At 39.9% G+C, this 24,889-nt stretch overlaps 1 protein-coding gene across 2 annotated transcripts in view; it reads right to left on the bottom strand.

Moving 5' to 3' along the window:
* Positions 1–297: 297 nt before the first annotated feature.
* The window catches only part of SMS (spermine synthase), a 44,875-nt gene continuing 20,283 nt past the window's right edge, over positions 298–24,889 (bottom strand). The window contains exons 3-11 of one of the 2 annotated variants that reach the window (XM_057419560.1): positions 20,616–20,709; positions 19,593–19,657; positions 16,912–17,087; positions 13,171–13,325; positions 12,167–12,256; positions 11,200–11,314; positions 10,618–10,697; positions 2,687–2,802; positions 298–703 (exon numbers count right to left, since the gene is read on the bottom strand). In XM_057419560.1, coding sequence (XP_057275543.1) covers positions 661–703; positions 2,687–2,802; positions 10,618–10,697; positions 11,200–11,314; positions 12,167–12,256; positions 13,171–13,325; positions 16,912–17,087; positions 19,593–19,657; positions 20,616–20,709 — 934 coding nt within the window. In that variant the 3' untranslated portion in view covers positions 298–660. Of the gene's footprint in view, positions 704–2,686; positions 2,803–8,791; positions 8,975–10,617; positions 10,698–11,199; positions 11,315–12,166; positions 12,257–13,170; positions 13,326–16,911; positions 17,088–19,592; positions 19,658–20,615; positions 20,710–24,889 lie in introns of those variants that run through there. The other variant, XM_057419559.1, reaches the window with a different exon arrangement.

Below are 24,889 nucleotides of genomic sequence, written 5' to 3'. Positions count from 1 at the left end.
TCAATACGGCAGCAGCTAAAGAATTCCATGAGGTGAAAGGTCAAAGCTTCTCCTGCAGAAGAGATTACAGCAAATTAAACTAGAGAGAATAAACAAAATTAAAGACTAGCTTTATTCCTTTACAATGAAGGGTTTGGGGTATTCTTTCAGAAATTATTTTCCTTATTTAATTATGCCCTTCTCTGTACGGAAGCACTGCAATGTTCATTTTTAAAAATCAAAAAACCCCTCCATCCTTAAAAAGCACCATAAAAAAAATCTGGTAGAAAAAAAACAATCCACAAACTCCATGGACCCTTCAGGGGTGAAATGCTAAAGATGTCTTTTTTAATCAGCTTGTGAAGATCTACAAAAAATAAAAAGGATCACATTCTAAAGGTTCAGTGCATTCAGCAGCTATATAGGTTTGCTGCTTATTCATCTTTAAGTTGACTTTCAAAAATAACACCCTAGCTCATCAAAATATACATTTTCCATTTGCTTTTAAATTAAAATAATAATAAAAACATTTAAAGAATTCACAATCAATAGTATGACTAAGTTTCAGGATCATCTACAGCATATAATTTAAAGGTTCAAGATGACAATATGCAGCACGTGGCAGGCCTATATGCTCCATGCAGCATGTACATTTAGAATAATCTCAAATAATCTTGATGTTCACATGTCCGTTTGTTTCTTCCAAATAGTGTAGAACACCCATCTGGAGAAAATAAGAAGTTAAGGAGATAAAAAACCTCGAAGTTTGTAGTACACAGTTAAAAAGGAAGTAGTTTTTTTTCCACTTATTATTTCAATATGTCAATTCTGTTGAATTTCAGGCAACTCCCTCAGCAACTCTGGTAAACACCAGAATTTCAAGTTAACAAGTACACACAACAATTCTTTAAGTAGGCAAAACAAGTAACAATAAAGTGATAAGCCAGCTTAGTACTTTGGCTAGTCCACTAGGTACCCACGCAGGTAACTTCTGGTCAGGTTACAGAAATTAACATTTGTGTAAGTGAAAAGATTTGTTCAAACGGCTCAAGACATTTCGGGCACTTAAATGAATGCCACAAATGTGTCGGATTCTTCAGAGAGAAATAAACCCCTCATTTTTAATTACCTGTCATAATTCTACTGTAAACCATCACATCTTTCAGTCGTCTAAGAAACAGCATTTAGGTATAAACTTCCATTCAGATAAAGATTCCCAAGTGAGAATATGTAAATTTCAAGAAAAGTATAAACCTGTACCTGAAATGCACTAAAGGGCTACCAGAAGTCCAAGGCCAAATTAAGTTCGAGTACATATTCTGGGCTATTCTGAAGTCATCGAGATGACTTCTTCTTTAAGATTCCGATACCTATACCACTGTATCATTGTTAATTCATTCAGAAAAAGCAAACTTACGAAGTTTGCCCCATTTCTGCAAAAACTTTCACTTTCAAGTGCTGTTACACTTTAGTGGCCAGTTTTAACCAACCTATTTCTAAAAATATTTTGTATTTGTTATATTACTAGGAATACTTTTTTTTTAAATAAGTAACATTTTTATTTAATTAAGTTAGAAACATTTTGCATACTTCTGAAAAAAAAAAAAAGCAGTAAGTATTTAGAAGACTTTCTGAGGATGCATACTTCAAATCACATACATGTTACATTAAGGTCTGGAAGCTGTAAAGGTAAAAATAACCAGTTTCTCTGAAACCAAAAGCTACAAGGGCAAATATCTTCATATTCTCTTTCACTCTTCCATTTTCATCTTAAAAAGATTAAGATCAAATCTGAGTCTCACTGGAGAGCTGAAAATAATGAGAAACAGAAGGAGCTTGCTACAGTCAGTACGGAGTACAGAACAGCAGGCTACAGCATTAAACAGTAAGAAGATTGGAGACAGAGAAGGCAAAATGAACACACAGAAGAAAGGCTGTAGCAGTTTCACATGCATCATGTATTATGAACAAGCAGATCCTGGAAAGATCTCTCCTGTTGAGAGAGGGACAGCCACAGCAGGCACTACCCTGCAGAAACATTTCCTGGAAGATCACACAAAAGTGGTAAACACTCAAGGCAAATGCAGCCAGCAGAACCACTGTATAGCAGATCAAAATACCCCTCTAGAGCCAATGCCTTCAAGCTGAAACTTCCAGCTCCTTGTATAATTCGCCTTCCACCCACAGATTTTTAGTAATGCTAACTAGTAATTATTGTTAAGAATCACTTTTTTCTTCCATTAAAAATATGCAGGCTGAGCTATATGCATGTTCAATAGATACAAGCATATTTAAAGATCTGGGTCGTGCTAATCTGTATTAAGTGAGTTTGGGTGGGTTTTTGGGAAGGATGGGGGAAGATAGCCTTGCCAGAACTCCCAGGCAGCATTACCCTCATCCTACAGTTTATCCTACATCACATAAACAATACACTTGGAACACTCAAAAATGTTAACAAAACCATAGCCTGATCTTTGAAGGTGACAATCATTTCACCAGCTGTAAATTTATGGCACCTTTAAAAAAAAACAATTCCTGAAATTATCCTCAAAATAAAACTGCAGTAGTTCATTTACTATGAAAAAAAGAGTAATAGTGTTTAAATTAGAACTGCCTTCTTGCACTCAAGTTCATTACCTCCAAGCGATCTAGTCTTGCTTGATTTATTAATACACACTCTCCACTCTTTTTCAGTTTGTAAGGATACAATTCCATGTAAGAGGGAACACACACAGTTTCTTTTGAAAACTCCACAGGACAATAAAGCCTGCTAAGCTGTTCTTCATATAGAGTCAAGGCATCGGTCAGATTGATACAGTTTCCCTGAAGGAAAAAAAAAAAAAAAAAAAAAGAGAGAAGAGAGAAAAGTCCCAGTTACAATCAGACAAATAAGCAGAACTGCAGTTGAATATATACATTTTGACATTAATGTAATGCTCCCACGTACTTCAAAACCAGATACACGCTGTTCTCAGTAAGGCAAATTCTGAACAGCTTGTCATCATTGTGCCTACAGCAAACAACAATTTGTATCTTTTCAAGAAAGTAAGTATGGGGGGATATTATCCATCTTCTCATTAGCAGAAGCAACCATTACATTACGGCTTCCAGTTAAAACAGACCACCATGTGTTGTTTACCTATAACATCTACTCAAAACCCATTTTCTTTATGATTGCTTAAATATATCAGTAAACAGTATCACAACATCCAGATTTTCTCAATTATTTAACATTGTCTGGTTCTTACAACATTTAAATGCACTATAAAAACCACTACAACCTATTAATTCTAAACAGATTCCTCCACAGAGCAATATGACAAAATCAATCAGATTATACAGAAGTTCTGTGGCTGCAGGCTACACTGTCTTGAGTGTATCATGCTTCTAAAAGGAAGTGATTCCCAGGGTACTTTTTTCTTGGACCCCCTGTTACCTCATTTAAAAATATTACTTCTTCTGAGAAAATAAAAATCAGTGCTTATTTTTCTCTAACAGTGCAACTATGAAATACAAGACACATTGAATTCGTAACACTTCCAGAAAAATTATTACCGAAATGAATCATTCTTGGAATACAAACAAATCTCAAGGATAACAAATGGTGAGGAATTAAATCCCCCCACCAAACAAAACCCAAACCTCCTCCTAATTACAAGCACAACTTTATCCAAAGCCAAGTATTTACGAGCATAACAGTTCCTGTAACATACACCTGGGATGCCCACACAGAGAAAGCTTTAATTAGAAAGTGGCTATCCATAAGGGGTTTGAAGATTTAGTGGTAACGGTGAGCCGACAGAACACTAAACTGAACACACTACCCAAGCAAGTGTGCAAGTTTTTAATTAAAAAGCTTCTTGTCAAGTTTCTCGCGCACATAACTGAGTAAGGTAGCTGATACTTTACAAGTTATTTGGACACTAATTTAAAATGGAGTAAAGATGAAAACAGTCACCACTGCATGGTCTACAAATCACTCAGCTGTTGTTTTCCAGGTACAAAACACGGAAGACAGACCCACCAAATATGAATATACTGTTCCTGTGGCACAATACAGAGCCAAGACATTCTGGGATTCTGATCAAGGGTGACAAGATGTTAGCGGCCCTTGGCACACTGACAGTCAGATGAATTATCTGTGGTCTTCTACCCCCACCACTTGCATGAGGAACTTTCAGCTCAACCTACAGGCCCTAAACACTATTCCCAACCATGCTGCACACTACACACCAACAGCAAGTTTTATGACAATGATGAATTTACTCTGACCACACAGCATGCACATATCTGGTCATACGTGAGGCAGGATGAGACATCTTCAGGAGCTGGGTGTCCCCATCCTTCCCTAATGGTTGGGTTTACTAGTTTATACTATAAATGCCTTTTTCCTTGGTCAGGCACAAAGCTTATCTTCTTTTTCTGATTTCTAGTCAGTAGAAACAGAAGTATTAACTAGCATTTCTCCAGTTACTTTCAACTTAAAAATCCTCAGCTTTCCCACATGTTTTAGCCACTTCTAGTGGAAGAACAACACTTCCCACAGAAGACAAAAACCAGGAAGAGACTCCTAGTAACCTAGTATACAAACCAGCGTCCCACAAAATGACAGCAAGAGACCCAAGGCACAAAAGTTTGCTATTTATCTCAGATTACAAGAACATTAGTATCAATGATATAAGGAAATGCGTAAGACAGAAAGAGATCTAGTTAAAGAAAAAAAGTTAAAAAAATAAAATAAAAAAATAAAAAGGAAAACAGTCATTTACTAATACAGCCAGCTTCTTGGTTTCTAGATGACTCTGTTCGTGACAGGACAAGCCAAAAGCCTTCCACCCATAAGCACTGAGCAGAGTACTGTTTCTGATCTCTATAAGCCCTGAACTTTGCAAGAGAGAGAGACAAGAACACAAAGCCTAAAGTAACAGACTCCATCTATGGACCAGCAGTGTCTCCCCTCCGCTCTGAATGACTTCTGGAAATGTTTGCACATTCACAAAATAATTTTGTCGGGGCTTTTGCTGTTGCTATTGTTCCCTCCCTCCCCCCCCGCCTTTGAGTGAGGTTTCTTGTCCCTTTCTGCCCTTAGATGAAGTGTGTAACTGGCATCTGACTGTGAAAGAATGCAGATGGTTCAACTAAGAAAAAGGAGCTGGACCCAATTAAAAACTACAGCTCTCTTACAGTCACAGCTTCTTCAATATTTTAAGACCTCTAACTTGAAATGAAAGCCAAGTCCTATAGGACCAAAGGAACAAAGGATTTATTCAACACTTCCAAAATGTCTGCACTACCTATGTTTCACATATGAGCACTGCTCTGCTAACACGCTGTGAAGCTTTCAACTCCAAGAGAACGGTTCTTAAGAAAGCTGTGTTCTACTGCTTTTCAGTGCTCTCAGACTTGAAAAATGGCCTTAAAATAATGAAGTGCACACAACTGAAAGTTAATTTTCACAAAGCAAGGAACTAAGATGAGTCTGGCCAACAACTACTACATGTGCTCTTAAAAATAACTCTACATGTTGTACATTATCTGAAATCAGTATGTCTGAATAGCTCCACCTATACTTTCTTCACATGGTATCAGATGATAACTAGAAACAAAGCATATAATACACATTCTGACTTCAGTATTTAAACTGTATTTTTTTTCCCACCTTCTTTTTATTGATAGGATTTTTTTCCACATTGTATTTAAAACATTTCTAGAGGAAGCAAGAAGAGACTTTAGTCTATTACTGTTCCTCACAATGAATTTTTTGCATTGTGCTCAAGTTTTCACAAGTGGAAAACTCCTTTACATAGCATCTCTAAAAAAAAAAAAAAAAATTCTTATATTTTTGAAAGTTCTCAAAAGAACTTGCATAGAACATGCATTTTATTATCATTTTGGTCATTTCACAAACAAACGTGTACTTGTTTATTTGTTAAAGGAAGATGGTATGCTTTTTAATATATCATAGTTAGTTTTGGGTGTCAGAAAACAAAAGTGGTTTGTAAGAAGTTGAGAGATGAACACTAACTGAGCACAACTGCACGAAGCACAACAATGAACAGACTGCTGTAGTACTTGTTTAGTAACTTGCTATTATCCAGGGGACTATAGCAGTTATTTGGTTCAGCCACCCTTTACCAAACATATAATTTTGTTTCGACATCAGACTGAATGCAAAAGAAAACTAAAAAACAACCTGCGTGTATAATTTGAGTCAAAAATAGAAAGCACTGCTAGGTAATTTATGGTGCATACCACTATTACAGAAGAAATTTAATGGGATACACAATGAAATAAAAGTATCTACAGTTTCCCAGCTTATCACTTCAGTGTTTCATCCTTTCCCCTATTTCCAGCAACAAATCACTGCAGCATGGAAAACTAATTACAGTAACAATGAGCATGCCAATAAGCAGTTTTTATTTTTCAAACACACAAACTCCAAACTCCAAATCAAGATCTTACCTAAAGGTACCTACAGTGTTGACAAGGATGTCAATCACACACAGATGTTCCTGTATCACCAAAATATGACACGGAACCAAACCCAGAATGCAATAGTGACCAGTCAGATAACCTATGTTAACTTTAACCACCCACCTCATGAAAACAGTTACGTGATAGAGCAGCAGAATCACAGAATGGTTTGGGTTGGAAGGGACCTTAAAGATCATCTAGTCCCAACCCCCATGCTACGGGCAGGAACACCTTCAGGACTAGATCAGCTTGCTCAAAGCCCCACCCAACCTGGCCTTGAACACTGCCAGGGATGGGGCAACCACAGCTTCTCTGGACAACCTGTGACAGTGCCTCACCACCCTCATAGTGAAGAATTTCTTCCCAGTACCCAACCTGAACCTATCCTCTTTCAGTTTAAAGCCATTTCCACTTTACTTGTTACTACATGCCCTTGCAAAGGGCCCCTCTCCACATTTCTTCTAGGCCCCTTTACATACTGGAAGGCTGCTATAAGGCCTCCCTGGAGCCTTCTCTTATCCAGGCTGAATAACTCTGGTTCTTCTCAGCCTGTCTTCATAGAAAAGGTGCTCCAGCCCTCTGATCATTTTCATGGCTCTGCTCTGGACTTCCTTGAGCAGCTCCACATCTCTCTTGCGTTGGGGGCTGCAAGAGCTGGATGCAATACTCCAGGTAGGGTCTCATGAAAGAAAGGGGAGAATCACCTCTCTTGACCAATACATGTTTTGTTCTAAACAGCCACTATATACTCAAACAATGACAAATACTGAACAGTATTTAGTAAGGTTTAAAACTCATGACTTACCAATTACATTTTTTTTTCAAAGGGAAATAAACAAAAATCAGACTTTTCTCCCCCACTGTTCAGTCAATTTTCAACATAAACAAGCCACTACAAACTCCTCTGCCTGCCTCCCCTTAATCTTTGTTCCATGTCAAGAATCTTGACAGATAAGAATAATTTTATTCTCCTTAACAAGCATCTCTCTCACAAAAGTATCTGAGGTAGTTTAAAACTTTGAGATTAGTCAATTTGTATTGATAAGGCCTTGCTTATACGGTCAGTCAATTTAAAACTAAACTCTCAGTAACACAAGGAAATGAAAAGCCTGTCCCTTAGAGTCCCAAATTGGCAAGAAATCACGCAGGATCACACAGGGACCTGTATCCATTCTTCCTCCCTCCTTTTACACTGCAGTCAAGGAGAACCCTGGTCCCTCTTTGGAAGTACATGCTAATTAGAAAACCCACGCAGCAGCCAAAAAAGGGAGCATAACTATGGAACAATAGTAGTCTGGACATTCACAGGGCAGGGCCATGCTGTATTAGAGGGCAGCCAGGAAGTGACAACGTGGTGAAGGGCTGCATGTGCCCGTGGGAGACATCTGATCCCCTGCACCAGTGGTCAGTGCTGTTTACTGGAACCCAAACCCATGAATGGCCTGAGACTGTTTCTATCCTGTCTGGGCTGGATGACCCAGACTAGGAAGTAGCAAATTCCTGTTCACAGATATTTTTCAAGGTTCCGCTTCATAAACAGGCTAAAAATGATAGCCTGCTCAACCTCAAAAGATCAGATCAGCAGAGCAAAAACTGAGCATAGAAAAAGGCATTTCCCTAGCTACATACAATCCACTGACAGAGACAACATGACCACTGGACTCTGCAGCTTATAAAGCACAGTTTCACAGCTGTTGGGACAATATTCATGTGCTACTTTAAAGGTGCAGGATGGTGACAGTTCAGAAAAAAGCCACAAATGTATCACCCTAGTATAGTATCTAAGCTTACACATATTCCATTTAAGTTAAAAAAAAAAAATCACTTGAGCAATCTAAAGATCATACTGGCTTTTAGAAGGTCCAACAGAGTTTAAATAAGAAAATGGGATACATCAAGTCCTTACATCCTCACTGACTCCCTTTTCTTCCCTGCGATGGTTGGAAACCCGTAACTGCCCCCCTTGCAGAAGGCAGCACTGAGCACCTCACAGACCCAGACCTATATAACATTACTAAACACTTGAAAGCACCAGCTTCAGAAGGAGAAGGAAGAAAAGAAATATAGCAAGTCATGTGACCCTTAAGCATCAGAATAGTGGTATTATGTTCAACAGTAAGTTTTCACAAGCAAAGTAAGTCTTAAACTCATAGACTTTAAGACTCAAGTCTTAAACTTATAGACAGGGCTTAAAGTTCTGCAGGATAAGGGCCCTAAAGGTCACCCCTCTGTCCAGGTCCTGTGTAGGCTACAAGACTCAATATGGATCACATGCTAAAAAAAGCACAGGCATGAGAAGCAAGGCTGCTATTTATACAAGCAAATTGTTGCTCACTGTGATTACTATCTGTGGCTATACAGAGCAAGTATGAAGGTTTTTCCCCCACAATATATGTAAGTACAGACTCATAGCAGCAAAAAGTAAGACCCATAAAACTGCCCTTTCTATCTTTCCAGTGGTGAAACAAGCTAAAAGTCCCTCCTTCAATCCTAAAACCGGCCACATACGTTCCTGCATTCCCTAGGAATACGAATAAAGAATCTGAAGAGCCTTTCACAGGCAGAACCTCTCTAAACTGCCAGGCAATATTAGTTACCAGTCTCCACCTAGTGGTGAAAGTATATTCTGCATTAGCATTCATAGACTGAGGATCACCAGGTCATTCCGAGGAACAACTACCTGTGTCAGAGTAACATGCCAAAAAAGTAATTATTTTGCTAATTTCAGATAAATTATATCTACCTGGAGTTAGACAGCTCTAAACCCTGCCTGCTGCCAATTCGTGTGCTAAAAAGAACATTTTCCAAAACTTGTGCAGAGCTCAAAAAAGAGGTGATGAGCATTTTCATTTATTTTTCTCCAGTGGTGGCATTTAGAAAGTCAGGCAGCAATACAGCAAGTGAAAGGCTGGCATTCTGTGAACAGAAACCCACTTTTGGGTAAAGCATTTCTTGAGCACTGAAATAAATTACATTCTCACAAGATGCACAAGGTAATCCCTGCAAGCAGAACTATCAGAGGAAAGGCTATAAACTACAGACGTTTCAAACATCTACACAACATAATGCCAAGGCAGAAGCGGTAACTGTAGCTACTGGGCAGTAGCCAGCAGGACAATGACTCCTGCAGCTTCTCTCCTATGAGACAGTTCCCCATCATCACAAAGGTCAGGCTCTAACAGATTGGTGGACATTCCCCCCCCAGCTGCTTTTCTTGATGACCATGTAACACTTTACACTTCAAGAAAGCTGGGAAGGAGGAGGGGAGAGGGATGGTGAGGGTAGGAGCGATGGGACAGCTGGAACAAAAGCAACTTAAATTCCCAGTGTTAACACAGAGAAGTAAAAGCCCCTGACATTTAACAGCTAACAACATCAGAGAATTCAAAACCATTTATGAGTTTCCAGTGTGTGACTAATCTCAGCTATGAAAGTCGGTAGTGGTCATGTTTTAACCTCTGTTTCACCCAATCCTCCAGATATTCAGTTTCAACTAGTTTAATGCAAAACTTAAAGGAAGTTGTAGACAGCTGATTTTATTTAAAGCACACCTAAAAATTTATTTTTCCTATTATCAAACTCGTAAGTTCTGAGGGTTTTTCTCTTTGTTTTTGTTTTCAAATCAGGCCCAACTGGGAAGAAGCTACAAGAACCAAATGGGCTGGGTAATGTATCAGTAGATATACCAAAAAATGGTATGTTTGCCTCAATAATAATTTTGCCTTTTCAGCACAAAAAAAAAAAAGAGAGTACTTACTCCCAAATGACTAATTTTCTCATCCCATTGCACCTATTTCAAATTCTTACACCTTTATGGATGACAAATTTTCATGTCTTACACTCTACAACCAGAAATGATTGCCTAAAATCCTTGTAGCTGTTCATAAAGTACATCTGTTCTCCTTTTCCAAGAACTGCTTACAGCTAAAATATTCTGTAGTATGCCCAGCTGATTCTTGAAATTATGCTTTTCAATTCAAAGACATAAGCACTGCAAATTCAGCTGAAATGATGAAAAAAGACGAGTCAGTCAGACAAAGCCCAATGAATGGTTAAAAGTAGAAAGCCAGCTAGTAGCCTTTTTTTTTAATATATATACACACACCTGAAACATACAGATTGTAAAAAGATATTGCTGTGTATCTATTACATCCAGGTTCATACCTGTGTGAAGTATTTTCCATCTTGTTTCAGGACCTTCATTGAGAGGTCAAGAATCAACCGCAGAAATTCCCACGTGGAATCTGCAAGAGAGTATGATTTAAAACAGAACAGAACATTATGGACTTGTTCCCTATTACATATTCAAGGCTCACAATGTATCTACTGTTTAAAAAGTAGCTATCCTATATCTTAAAAACCAAACCAAACTTAAACCAACAAGAAAAAGAACAGTTAAAACCCCCACACAACGGCAATGATGGTAGAAGTATATGTTTTTCTTAACAGTAATTTTCCAGATGCTTCCAAATTTACTGGAGCATGAACTTCCCAAATACTTCTTCAAGAGTTACATGAGTTCATATATGAGTTTAAAAAAGACATAGTCACTTGCTAGTTTTTTCTTAACATTCAAGAAAAAGTCATGAAGAAGAGATGTGTTACTATCATTCTTTGCCTCTCAGATTTGCTATTAAAAAAGGCAAGAATCAAGTGTTTTTGCTGCAAGCTGCCAACTATGACACAGCAGAAGGCCAGAAACATGGAAAAGCCTCAGAGTTTAAGAAAATAAATTAGAAGATTAACCTTCTTCTGGAGATGTGGAGATTGGAACAGCTGTCAGATCATTAATTACATAATCAAACATCCTTCCTTCTTTGGCATACCTCTTCAATACGGGAATACAGTCTTCAATCAGAACCTGTAAGAATGAAATACTGTGGTCCTCAAAATACTCTAAAACTGACAAGTTAAAAGGAACAAATGTGGAGTCACAGGAATTAAGAGGAGGGCAAAAGTACATAGTTAAATAATGCATTTAATTTTAGGCACAATTTTCAACTTCTGATATAAAAAGGAATCGCAGTTGCAGGAATTACAACGACAACATTGGCAATAAAGGACTGATTTTCCTAGCCCTGTCACTGATTGCTGGGTGACCGCTGTTCTGTTTACCAAACGGTAACAACAATTAGCAGTCCCCTGACATAAAATAAGGTATTTGTATGAAGGGCCACATGTGTAGTACCATGTTACTTCTCTGTTAATCTGCTGCGTGCCTTTTCTTAGCTCACATCTGTAAATAAGTATGAGAGCAGTAATGAAAAAAAAAAAAAGATTTCCTGTGAAGATCTCAGGTTACACTCAGACTAGTTTGTAGCGTCTGTCAGATAAAGCACTTACATACAAATTCAGATATTCTCAAGAGCACAGGACAACTAACTTACACATGCATTTTTCTATCTTTTCATCAGTTTAAGGAATGATGTTTAACACTGCATCCTTACTGTTACTTCCTCTTTATTTGTAAGCACAGCAATAAACAGGCTCCCATTTCAAATTCCTTAAAAGCTATATATAATTATTTTTAAGAGAGTTTGAAAATAGAGTTACAATATTTTGACAACAATACTTATTTCCAAAGGAGGAAATCCTTCCCAGAATTAAGAAAAATCAGAAAACTTTTCCCCAAAACTTTACCATAGCAGTCTTCAAGGCTAGGTGCAACTGTATTTTAAGTATCACTTCTAATGAAGGAAAACAAAAACATTACCTGATAGCACTCTCCATTCAGATTGTCTAAGACATCTCCACATGTTTTACGCATGTATTTTTTACACCCGTCGATCACCATTTGGTCAATGTTTGAAGTTGGTTAAGGCATTCTACATTCCAGAAATAATACAGGTAGCAGTTTCTACTTCTTTGGAAATAAATTCTCAAAAAAGATGACATTCAAAGGAATAAGAGTAAGATGTGTATCCTGGTATACATATTGGAAGAGCCAACCTTATGTATTCACCTCCAGATTCAGTTACAGGCTTAGGAATGCTTATTTTTTGTTTTTAACCACTATTTCTGATGCTTTAGGCTACCATTACTGTGAAAGCTTGAAATGTGAACAACAGGATGGTGTATTTAAAAAACCCATAAAGCTAAACTAAGTTAAGACTTTAACCTATATTTGCAAACGAACTCTTTTTAGTTTCTAACAAGGGGATCCCAAAACCTAGGGTGATCATATGGCTAACAGTGGTTTATATTACAAACTATTTGAACTACAGAATGTTGAATACCTGATTCGTATCAGTATGTTTAAGACAGGGCAAGAGTAGGTCATTCTGCCACCAACACAGTTCACCGAGTCCTGACATTACTTTTTTTCTTCTAGGTTAATTTTTTTTATAGCATTCTTTAGAAAAACAGAAGAACCCAAGAAAGCAGAATTCAGTTGAAACACCAGACTTGACAGACCTGTCTTCTGTTATCAGAGAAACTATCAGTCTGATGACATAAATGCTCCTTTCCAGTTCTATGTAAATTGCTATTCCAAGAGTTATAGTATGGATTGAGAACCTGAAAGAATGGGTTACATAATGATGTACAAATATGTAGTTGCTGGGCCTCTCTAAGCTGACAAAAAGAAATTTCATTTTAAATCCTATCTCCTCATGAAAATCAGAACCTGACAGTTAACTGTGCTCAATGCTAGGGCATCAGCAGAAAATGCAGGCTGAAAATGTTGAAAACAGCGATCAGTCATTTGACAAAGGATATCTCTACCATAGTAACCATCTTTGGCTTCAGTTTGACTATCTCATATAATATACCTCCATCACCACCTCCTAGGATTAGCACTTCTTTCCCAGTGTAGTCTTCCTTTCCGCTGCCCATTATGGCTTGAGTGTATGCCAGGTCACTCTCAGCCAGATCTGGATGAAAGGAAGAGTTGGACAGAAACATTACATCTTTAATTCCCAATAATTAGTACAATAAAGACCAAAATAAGAGCACCTACAGAAACAACCTAGCTCCCAGAGACAGTTGAGGTAAGAGAGGTTGGTGATTTAGCAAAGCTAGTAAGATCCTCCTCAAAATCCCACACAGCATTAATATTTGGACAAACCCAACAAGAGCCCCTTCACATTAGGAAGTACTGAGTGGCAAGAGAAAAAGCTGTAGAGCAAAACTGTCAGCATTTCAGACATTAATCCACACTTGATACTTCAGTGAGTTTTTACCTAGGACTAGTGCTGCAAGAAACAAATCACGAGATTTTTGAAAGTACACTCTGGATGCCAACTAAAAAGAGCAACCTAGATGCACCCCAGTAGACCCCTACACAGAAGTATGACTTAACACATAACTGCTGAAAAGCCCTGAAGCCAGCTTTCTAGCCGACTTACTCTTTATTAGCTCCAAAGCAGGCAATAATGTTCCAAAGCTGTAATAACACATCTGAGCTACAAGGGCAAAGCTTTGTGCAGCAGCACATCATGGAATACTCTATCATTCTGGCTGGCAATCAGCACTTGCTTGTAAGTGTACAATAACAAAATGACACAAAGCAGCATTTTAAAATCCGATGGAAGGTAAATAAATAATGGCATACTTCCCTTTCTGTAAGGAGCACTGTGACAACATTAATAGAATCACAGAATAGTTAGGGTTGGAAAGAACCTTAAGATCATCAAGTTCCAATCCCCCTGCCACGCGCAGGCACACCTCCCACTAAACCACACCACCCAAGGCTTCGTCCAACCTGGCCTTGAACACTGCCACGGATGGAGCATTCACAACCTCCCTGGGCAACCCATTCCAGTGCCGCACCACCATGACAGGAAAGAATTTCCTCCTTATATCTAATCTAAACTTCCCCTGTTTAAGTTTGAACCTGTTACCCCTTGTCCTATCACTACAGTCCCTAATGAAGAGTCCATCCCCAGCATCCCTATAGGCCCCCTTCAGATACTAAAAGGCTGCTATGAGGTCTCCACGCAGCCTTCTCTTCTCCAGGCTGAACAGCCCCAACTTCCTCAGCCTGTCTTCATACGGGAGGTGCTCCAGTCCCCTGATCATCCTCGTGGCCCTCCTCTGGACTTGTTCCAACAGTTCCATGTCCTGTTTATGTTGAGGACACCAGAACTGCACACAGTTCTCCAAGTGAGGTCTCATGAGAGCAGAGTAGAGGGGCAGGATCACCTCCTTCGACCTGCAGGTCACGCTCCTTTTGATGCAGCCCAGGATACGGTTGGCTTTCTGGGCTGCAAGCGCACGCTGCCGGCTCATGTTCATTTTCTCATCGACCAGCACCCCCAAGTCCTTCTCTGCAGGGCTGCTCTGAATCTCTTCTCTGCCCAACCTGTAGCTGTGCCTGGGATTGCTCCGACCCAGGTGTAGGACCTTGCACTTGGCATGCTTAAACTTCATGAGGTTGGCATCAGCCCACCTCACAAGCACGAGGAGGTCCCTCTGGATGGCATTCCTTCCATCCAGGGTATCAGCCGAACCACACAGCTTGGTGTCATCGGCAAACTTGCTGAGGGCGCACTCAATCCCACTGTCCATGTCAGCGACAAAGATGTTGAACAAGACCGGTCCCAACACCGATCCCTGAGGGACACCACTCGTTACTGGTCTCCAGACGGACATTGAGCCATTGACCACAATTCTTTGCATGTGGCCATCCAGCCAGTTCTTTATCCACCGAGTGGTCCATCCATCAAATTGATGTCTCTCCAATTTAGAGAGACGGATGCTGTGTGGGACAGTGTCTAACGCTTTGCACAAGTCCAGGCAGATGACATCAACTGCTCTGCCCCTGTCCATCAGTTCTGTAGCCCCATCATAGAAGGCCATCAAATTGATCAGGCAGGATTTCCCCTTAGTGAAGCCATGCTGGCTGTCACCAACCACCTTGCTGTTTTTCATGTGCCTTAGCATGCCTTCCAGGAGAATCTGCTCCAAGATTTTGCCAGGCACAGAGGTGAGACTGACTGGTCTGTAATTCCCCGGGTCATCCATTTTCCCCTTCTTGAAAATGGGGGTTATATTTCCCTTTTTCCAGTCATTGGGAACTTTTGCAAATATGATGGACAGTGGCTTAGCAACTTCATTCACCAGCTCCTTCAGGACCCACAGATGGATTTCATCAGGTCCCATGGACTTGCGTACATTCAGGTTTTTAAGATGGTCTCAAACCAGATATTCTCCCACAGTGGGCCCAAGGTCTTCATTCTCACAGTCCCTGCATCTGCCTTCCAAGACTTGGGTGGTGCGGTCAGAGCCTTTGCCAGTGAAGACTGAGACAAAGAAGTCATTCAGAACCTCAGCCTTCTCCAAAGCCTGTGTAGCCAGTTCTCCCGATAGCTTCCAAAACCTCATCTCCATATGAAACTGATAAAAGTTTCTGGCTAGAAGTATGGAATGCCTAGTTTGGCGATTTCAAATACAATTCTAACTGGATCAGAAAACACCTTGCTAATGAAATTCAGTAATACTTTTCAACTGCCATCTGCACAGAAAGCCCCGAGAGTTGCAGAAAGTTAAATGAACAGTTAGAGGTATTTCTGATGATTTTGAAAAGCTATAGTCAAATTTCTTAATTACTCTGCCATTAGACTGAAAGTAGGTATTCTACCCCTAGACGGCAACATGCCTCATTTACATCAGTCAGTACTTTTCAATGTAAGTCCTGAGAGATTTCACAAAGCATACCCCTCCTTGATGTCTAGATTTTCTAACAAGCTGCATTCTTACTTAGTTTAAAAGAATAGCAGCTTCTCCCAAGCTCACTTTCAAACTTACAAAGCCGGGCAGACACAGAGTGCCACATATACAGACAATCTCATAAGGTTGGGTTATTCTTCTCATTAACTTAAGAGTTCAACTGAGCATTTTGAAGGAGACAAAGTCAGATGATGTTCACCTACAAAGCAGCTAAATGGTTTAAGATACAGCTGTCCTGTGCCTCACCAAGCAAGTAATTCCTCTAGAGAACCAAGGGAACAGCAGTACAGACACACCTGCCTCCCAGCTCCTACTTCTATTTCTTTAGAATTCCACTGTATTTTGAAGGCTGACAAAGTAGCTTATTTTACTGTCAAGGAGAAGCCCTCAAGAGGTTGGACGTGCAACAAACAAGTAAAAGCTCAAATGCAAGGAGTAGAGTAAGCTCTCCCAGACAACACTGACTTCTACACTCATAACAACTTCGGAAATTTTTTTTGTATTCTAGATTTTACATTGCTCAGATTTTCTAATTAAAATGCTGTATACAGAGAAACATTTTACTTTATATAGTGGAACATATATGAGGGTACATGCATGCGTCCCTGCCCACGGCAGGGGTGATCTTAAGGTCCTCTCCAACCCTAACTATTCTATGATTGTATGAATGTAGCTTCCAGCATCAGAACCATGACTGCTAGTAATCTATTAAAACTGTCCCATTGCGAGATAGAAAACAACGCTTGCTACATTTTCACACAGAAGATCCTGAAATGAGATGATACATACTGACATCCCCACTGAGGATAAGAATATTCCCAAACTGTTTTGAATGCAGGATTTTAATATTTTGAAAGGGTGAATCTTCATCATAAACAACTTCATCTATGTCGTACTCCACCAGGCGCCCATCAGCTGTGGGCCAGTATCTGTCGATGACACCTCCCCTCAAAATGGCTGGCAATCTAGACAGAAATAAGAAAAACTGTTACAAAACATTTAAGAATGTTTATTAAAAAAAAACCCTCTAAACATACTGTGGATTCACCATAATAAATACTTAAAAGAGGGATCTAAGAAAACTTGCAATATTTAACACTCAACAGATAAGCCTACCAGCCATATGTTATATATACATAACTTGTTAAGGCACTGATGAAATATTACATGGTTCTTCTTCATGTACAACTTCTATAATATGTACATGAACCTCTCTACCCTTAAGAGAGGATATTTACAAAACATGGCTAGAACTCGAAAAATACAAAAGCAGACTTCAGACAAAAAAACATGACAAAATCTCTTCCCATCTTCAGCTCAGCTAGGAACACCATTTCTTTGGGTTAGTGGACCTCACCCTTCAAAAGTTGTACTGAGATACATATTAAATACATACACAAACACAAAAAGTGAACTACTACAGTGTTTCAAACTGAGCCAGGCCACCCTGCAGTTTGTTAGCACAAACCCTGGTATCAGCTGACAGTTTGTGTTACTTTTAAAAAGCAGTTCAAGCACCTGCATAGATTGTTTTAAATTCTATATAGAGGTATCTTTTTCCAAATCACTACTTCACCTGTAAGGACAAGCTATATTTTAAGTGGCAGTGAATGATCAAAATGGTCGCATTCCATTTCAAGTAAAACGTGCAGGTACAGAGCTAATGAGATTTCCTCACACACTTCAAAGTTAAAAACCTTCTTTCCCCACCCAGGAGGGTATAGCAGAAGACCAGACAGACAAGACGGTTTTAAATTCACCAGTGATTCTCAGTGAGCATTCCAGAAATATCTTTTACCCTCACTGAGCCGCCAGATGGCAGCACATGGTGCGAACAAGACCATCTATTCACTACATCAAAACAGTTAAAAGGCAGGAACAACTTCCCCAGCAGTATTAATCCTAGGGCAGCTGCATGTGTGAAGCTAACACGAGAAGGATGCAAAGACATTTACTTTGACGGGTGTGTGACAAGATCCATACCAGATCCGTTGCTGTAGGAGGTTCATCTTCCTATACCAAGGTAACCAAATTTATATAGATCACTTCAGGCAGACCTTTTTCCTGATCCATTTTTAACAAGTTCCTATCATAGGGATTCCACAAACTCTCAATATCGTATTTCAGTATTAAAATGCTCTCAGAGAGTGTGCTTCTCCCCAATATACACATATATTTGCAGACTGTGCGCCAAGTGAGGATTTACCAGTACAAAAAAAGCAAGACAACTACCTTTCTTTTACACACAACTATATTACACCTTGAATGTTTTCTGTGTGTAATTACTTTTCAAATCACTACCACTTCACTTGTGGTCTTGTACAACCTTTAGATAACCTTCTACTGTAGTATTGCTTCGCAGTTTTCCCATTCCGTAGTTTGCTCCTTTGCTTTATAGAATATGTTGATTTTACACTGCTTTTTACTTTTCTTAAAGTACTTCCACTTCTGTGTTCTTTAAAGCACCTCCTACACCTTCCAGCAAGTGCATGCCTTCAGTAAGTGCTCTTTGGCTTTGAGTTGCCAGTCACTGCCACTCATCAGGAAGACACCAACATGAACTGTGTTCTTCCAGATACCTGGGAAACTCCAGCATGAACGAATGCTGTTTCAGCAGCAGGCAACAAATCACAATAAGCACCCGTACAGTTCAGTGTATAACCTTGTATTCAAAGTCAACCAAAATGACAGAAGGCTTGCAAAAGCCTCCCTCCCTCCTTTAGTTAAAATATTTCTATCTTCTTGGCAGGGCCCTGAAGCACAGAGGTTCCGCTGGCATTTTTGCCACAAGTGCCCAGGGCCAGCACCAAAAGCCACAGCAGGGACAGAGCTTTTCAGAGAAAGAGCTGTGGGAAACCTTAACAGGGAAGGGCCTTCTCCCTATGTTTGAGCTTTGTTTTAGCTCCTGCCCTCACTCCTGGTCCCTGCCCGAGCTACAGTGCAGCTCTGTCCATACCTGCCCAAGTATTTCACCAGTCCTTGACACCCACTACCTCAGTCTCAGAGGTGCCTCAATACTACAGCCCAGCCTGGCAGTCACAGGGCTGAGGCTGACCCTGGCCACCATCACCAGCCCTGCTCACCTTGTCCACAAGCTATGGGATGTGGCCTAACAGGTATGGTTCATGCCCTGGCCTATCCCCCTGACACCCTTGCTCTCCAGGACTTCCAGAGTAGTCTGCACGCACTTCCAGATTCCATTTTCTCCCACCATTTCATGCAACCACTGCAGCAAATTAAAGAAATACTCCTTGCCTAAAGCAACAATACTGAAGATGAAGCTTACCAATATGAAAAACCTCACATGATCTTCAATTCTTCAATAAAACAATTTTAAAGTATTGGGGGGAAAACCGCATATGCATGAATACATAATCCAGGCTATTCATCGCAGTACAAGAAAGCGTAATTTGATTATCTTTAGCAACTATGTAGACAAGCCACATACAGAAGTAGATGTCTGAACTTACCGTTTCACCCTTTTTATGTTACCATGAAACAATTCTTTCATTCTCTCTTCTACTTTGTTTAGAAGCTGAAAAAAAATACCAAACAAAAGGTGGAAATTATAGGCAATCATTTGATATAAAGTATCTGTTAAATTAGGCTACTTGGAAGGCAATAAATAGGAGCACCTATACTGAAACTTTCAAATGCAACAGTAGAAGCCTACGAATAACTAGCTGGTCACCTTAGCCTTGGTACTAGCAAGAATGTGCATACTGTAGCAGCTGTCATCACCGCTATTAGTTCCTGTCCAGGATAACATAGCCAGATCTTTCAGGCACAGCCAAACAAGGAACATGAGAACCCTGTAAGTTACATTCCTGTCAAAGCAGTGGCCTATTCCCTTGCAATGTCCAATTTCTGGAGCCTTCATATCAGGGAAGATGAAATCATTTTTCTGCATGGGGAAGAAGTTACTGTATAGAGGCTCCCAATCTGTCAGATTAGAGAGAAAAAAAAAAATTCCATTTCACCAGGTTACAGATTGAGGATCACCTCTGCTGCACTACCCTGGGTACTCAAAGAGACCTGAGCCCTAGCCAAGGCTGGTTATGTCTTTACAACTCTTACAGCAAACAACACAAGGCCTGGGACATGCAAAATAGAATGTGTGCATTCATGTGTGTATGCAACTACAAAATGGGTAGTGAGGATGAAATTCTTTACAATGAGGGTGGTAAAATACTGGGACATGTTGCCCAGAGATGTGATGGATGCTCCACCCCTGAAGACATTCAGGGCCAGGCTGGATGTGGTTCTGGGCAATCTGATCTGGTTAAAGACGTCCGTGCTCACTGCAGAGGGGTTGGACTAGATGACTTCTGAAGGTCACTCCCAACCAAAACTACGATTCTATACTCATCTGTAAGCACTAGGTTTGAACTAACCCTGATATTTAAAAATCTTTTACCAAAACATACTTTGACAAACTTGAAGGGGCTCCCCATGCAGTTTGAGAAACCTAGTAAGATAAGCATCACTCATACCTGATCAACTTCCTCTCTTCCTTTTGTATAATCACTGTAGCTCTGCAGATCCACCAACACTAATCCATGAGGGTGAATTCTCAAATTGGCAAAACTACAAAATAAAGAGAGATATTAATTTATTATTAAAACTTAGAATGAGTAAAGACAGACTGAAACTGGTTATATTAAATTCAGAATGCATGTTTCTTTTTCCAGCCATCTGTAACTGTTGGCAGGGCCAGCTCCAGTCTTCCTATGCAAGTCACTAAGCAGCAAAGCTGAAAAAGCATACCAGTCACTACATAACTAATAAAATCAGCAGGCAGCAAGGCAGCTCTTTAAATGAGGCTACTTCAGTTGTGTTGGTTTTGATTTTTAATGGAAATCAAGCCTCATAAAAACAGCTGAACATTTTCCTTCCCTCTGCCTTCCTTCTCACTCCTTGGGGTTTTGTTTGTTTTTAACTTTATAGCTACTATACACAGTGTTCACATTCAGAGCTCAACAAAAATTTCTAAGTGAGAAACAGTAAGCACTCTGGAGCAAACCATGACTTTGAGTGGCAAAAAAATTGGAGTAGCAAACTTGCACTGATGAATACAGATGCAAGATAGACAAAACTCCTACTATATATTGTATTACAGGAACATTTAAAGATCAAAGAACATGGATGGCTTCACCATGCAAGGCGCTGGCTGGACAAATAGAAGACCTTCAAGAACTTGCAACAAACAAAAACAAAAGATAAGGACTATGAGGATAGACACAAGAAAATACAAAGTAGCAAAGGTGATATTCTTTCCATACTAGGGAGGGAAGAAGACAGTAAGAAACAGAAAGGCTATGAGGGGACTACACAAATGGATGAGAGGGGAAGTATACACTAAAAGAGGAGAGCAGAGAGGATTGGAACAGCTGAGCAAAGCAAGCAGGGTATTCGGGGATGGAAATTCCTTAGTACAACACAAAGAAACTGCAGGTAAAATTGCATACAGTTCTTTGAATGCCCCTTTCTTTGCTTATCTGCTTTTATCACCCCATTCAGCCTCAAAGGCAAACCATAACCCAGCCCCTGTAGAAACAAAAAGTTTAAGTGACCTCTTATCTCCCCACCATTCCCACCTTTCTGTGTCACTTGCAGAGCTCCCTGACTAAACTGTCAGTCTCAATATGAACACCATCTTTATGTGGTGGTTGAACCTTGACAAGCAAACATGCTCAGCTGCAGTCAAACAAAATACTAAATATCCTGTTGTTATCTGAAAATCATAATTTTTAGTAACTAAAGTGGTCACACTGTGAAAGTGACTAAGTGATTCAAGAATAAAAACACTCTTGCTGGCTTTGGGCAGCAGTGATCTGTAGCTGTGATGTGTTTAGCAGCTCACAGAAGCTAGGATGTCACCCGCTTCTCTACAAAAGATGAGTCTGGGAAGTCGCGGCCTTTCTAAACGACTTAACACATGGATCTCGCCTTAAGGAGGCAAGATTCTCCTAATAAGACACCCACAGGAACATCGTGTTTTGTTTCCGCCTCCCCAGTACCTGCAGATTGCACAAAGTGACCCTCCCCACACCTACCCAGCGACTGTCCACTAGGTGTCCTCCCGACAACTATTTTTGATTAGGAACTACAAAACATCTGTGCTCCCTATGGGCATTAAGAGAAACCACAGAAAAGCCTTAAAATATGCATTCTCCCCGCACTAGGAAATTACTCCTGCACAAAACAAAACACAGTATTTTACCCTGATGAAAAGATGAACAGAGAGTAGTCAAAAAGTAAATAAAGACGATTTTTATTCCCCCCCCCCCACTTTTAAGCAATTACCACACAGAGTGGTAATTGATAAAAGAGACTTAAGAGACTGAGTTTGTCAGCTAATTAAAAGAATTCATGGCATTTCCAAGGCAGCTTTCTCTCATACAAGCTATATAAGAAAGTGTTTCGGGAGAATCAGCAAATTCATTCTACTGCACTCCTGACAAAACCAAAGTAAAGGAGGAAGCTCTTCTGAACTTCAGCAAACACTTCACCTACATCTTTTAGGATACTGCACCCCACTTGCTGCTGACTGTCACAGTTCAGTACTTTGATATATGGGCCACTTCATACTTTGCATAGCGACCACACCATCTTACAGCTTAAGGTGATGTTCCCAGCAGTACTAATAAAACACAAGTAGGACCGTTAAAAAGTAATAATAAAAAGGCATACTCCCAGTCCCCCTCCCATCAATATGGGGCTTCAGAGGTTTTAAACACATCTGTCTGAATCAAAGGGACTCAAATTGTGCACTTCTCCTAGAGCCTTTTGGCACTCAGCATAGAGGGAATGGCTACTGCACAGGACGGCTCTGGAAAAAGTCCTACTAGGATTTTGTTCGTGTGATTTTCATGTCAGGAAAGGTGTGCTGTGTACTGTGCCTAACATGAAAGGAAAATAAAATAGCCAGGCATAAGCACAGAAACAAACAGCATTATCATAAGACTTCAGGAGATATCTTTGGTTTGTTTATTAAAGAAAGACAAAAGAGCAGGGCTCATTAGATGGAAGCACTGGTCCTTCCACCAGGTTTTGGATGCAACTATTCACAGTGAAAAGGGATGTTTCTAGTGATGTCCACAGACCTACTGCAGGCCCTCAGAGCTGAGGCACTACAGACAGAAATGAGTATTCACAGCTCCTTAGAAACAACTGTGAACTTTCAAGTTCTCCAGTAACTGGCACAGTGTCAGAAATATCTGCAGTGTTAGAAAAACTTTTTATCAGTTTATTCTTGTATTCCAGGAGTTGCCGTTAACACAAATAAACAACAGGTGGTCCCATGACTGGAGCTGTTTTAAATTTCTAACAGAATCACATAGCTGTCATAAGATTTGACAGCTGACATTATTTTCACTTCCCCTGTGACTGCATGAAATACTTCCTCAGTATGGGATGTTACCTCCATTGTTTTGGGGTTGTTTTTTTTTTTTTGGATGGGAGGCAGAGAGGAGCATTGCTCTGAAAAGTACAACCCCAAAACTTCAGACTTACTGTAAGTGATATGGCAGCATTACAGTACAGAGACAGTAACACTGCAGAACTCATCTCATCAAACTGTTACCTCTACCAGAACTGCAAGGTCCTGACACCTGAGGGTAGAGATGAAAAGGAGGCACCAGCCTGGAGCACTGTAGTGGGACAAAAATTCAAGTTCTGAGTGTTGGGCCAATAGTCTCAGACAATTTATGGTGAACAACCTTGACTGAAACTCAAAATCCTTAAAGAAGGCAATAGAGGTTGGTTATACCTTGGTGAAGCCACCCAGTTGGAAATTAACACTCAAAATAACCTAAAATGCCTGTAAAGATTTAAAGACACAGCAAACAGCAGAAGTGTACATTCAAAAAAGTGACCGGTCTAGTAGCATTAACGCAGTAGCAGCAGGCCATGGCTGAACCACAAAAGACTTACTGGCTTCAATCAGCAGGGAGCAAAAGGCTGTGCTGGCTTCTGTTACTTTACATTTGTTTGCCTGGCAGTAAGCATGTGAATGTGGCTTAGCAGCAGCTCTTCAAATATCTGAATAAGGTTTTTAAGAACCACAATACTACAGTTTCCATTTATACCTAAGAAAATATAGTAAAGATTACAAATCAAAATGAGGGGGAAAAAAAGCAGTGGGAAAAAAAAAAATAAATGAAGTCTTCTTCAAAAGTCTTCCCTCCTGCCTCTTGCCTTACTGAAAAATTTAGTTCCCGATTTCAAAATAAACCACCTGCAACACCTTTGGTGTGTGCTCTCATGTACTTATCATAAAAGTATCTCTCCATTAGGAGACAAAACCCCACTTCCTGCTGCACCTGCATACCTATCTTCTAGGTTAGTACTGAGGCTTTTTGTGCTTGGAGTCTCAGCTACACATAATTCTAGTAGTGCATCTTGCCACCTGAACAACAGGTATCAAGAAATAAATATCAACTGCACAAATCAGAAAGTAACTCTGAGAAAGGTTTTGGATGAGTATCCTCTGTTCAAAAAGAGCCAGAAGCACGGAGATCAACACATTCTACGCCAAACTGTGTATTCTACCTTAATTACCTGTATTGAGTAAGAAACACTGCAATCCCACACAGCTGAAAATTATTTGGAAAATTATTTCCCCCACACCATACCCAAAGAATAAAATTGTATAGGCAGACAGGTGCCTACAAACTCCCCTTCACCTGCCAAAGCTTTTATCTGCTGACAGACTAACTTTGAATCACTACAGAATATAGTTCAAAGATTTGAAAAGTAGTTTGCC

This window comes from Pezoporus wallicus, unplaced genomic scaffold, assembly GCF_028554395.1.
Source record: "Pezoporus wallicus isolate ANWC-B61680 ecotype Strahan unplaced genomic scaffold, APGP_CSIRO_Pwel_v1 contig_5767, whole genome shotgun sequence".
Taxonomy (NCBI): Eukaryota; Metazoa; Chordata; class Aves; order Psittaciformes; family Psittacidae; genus Pezoporus; species Pezoporus wallicus.
The sequence above is the reverse complement of the archived record's forward strand: the minus strand, read 5'-3'. Positions and strand labels throughout refer to the sequence as shown.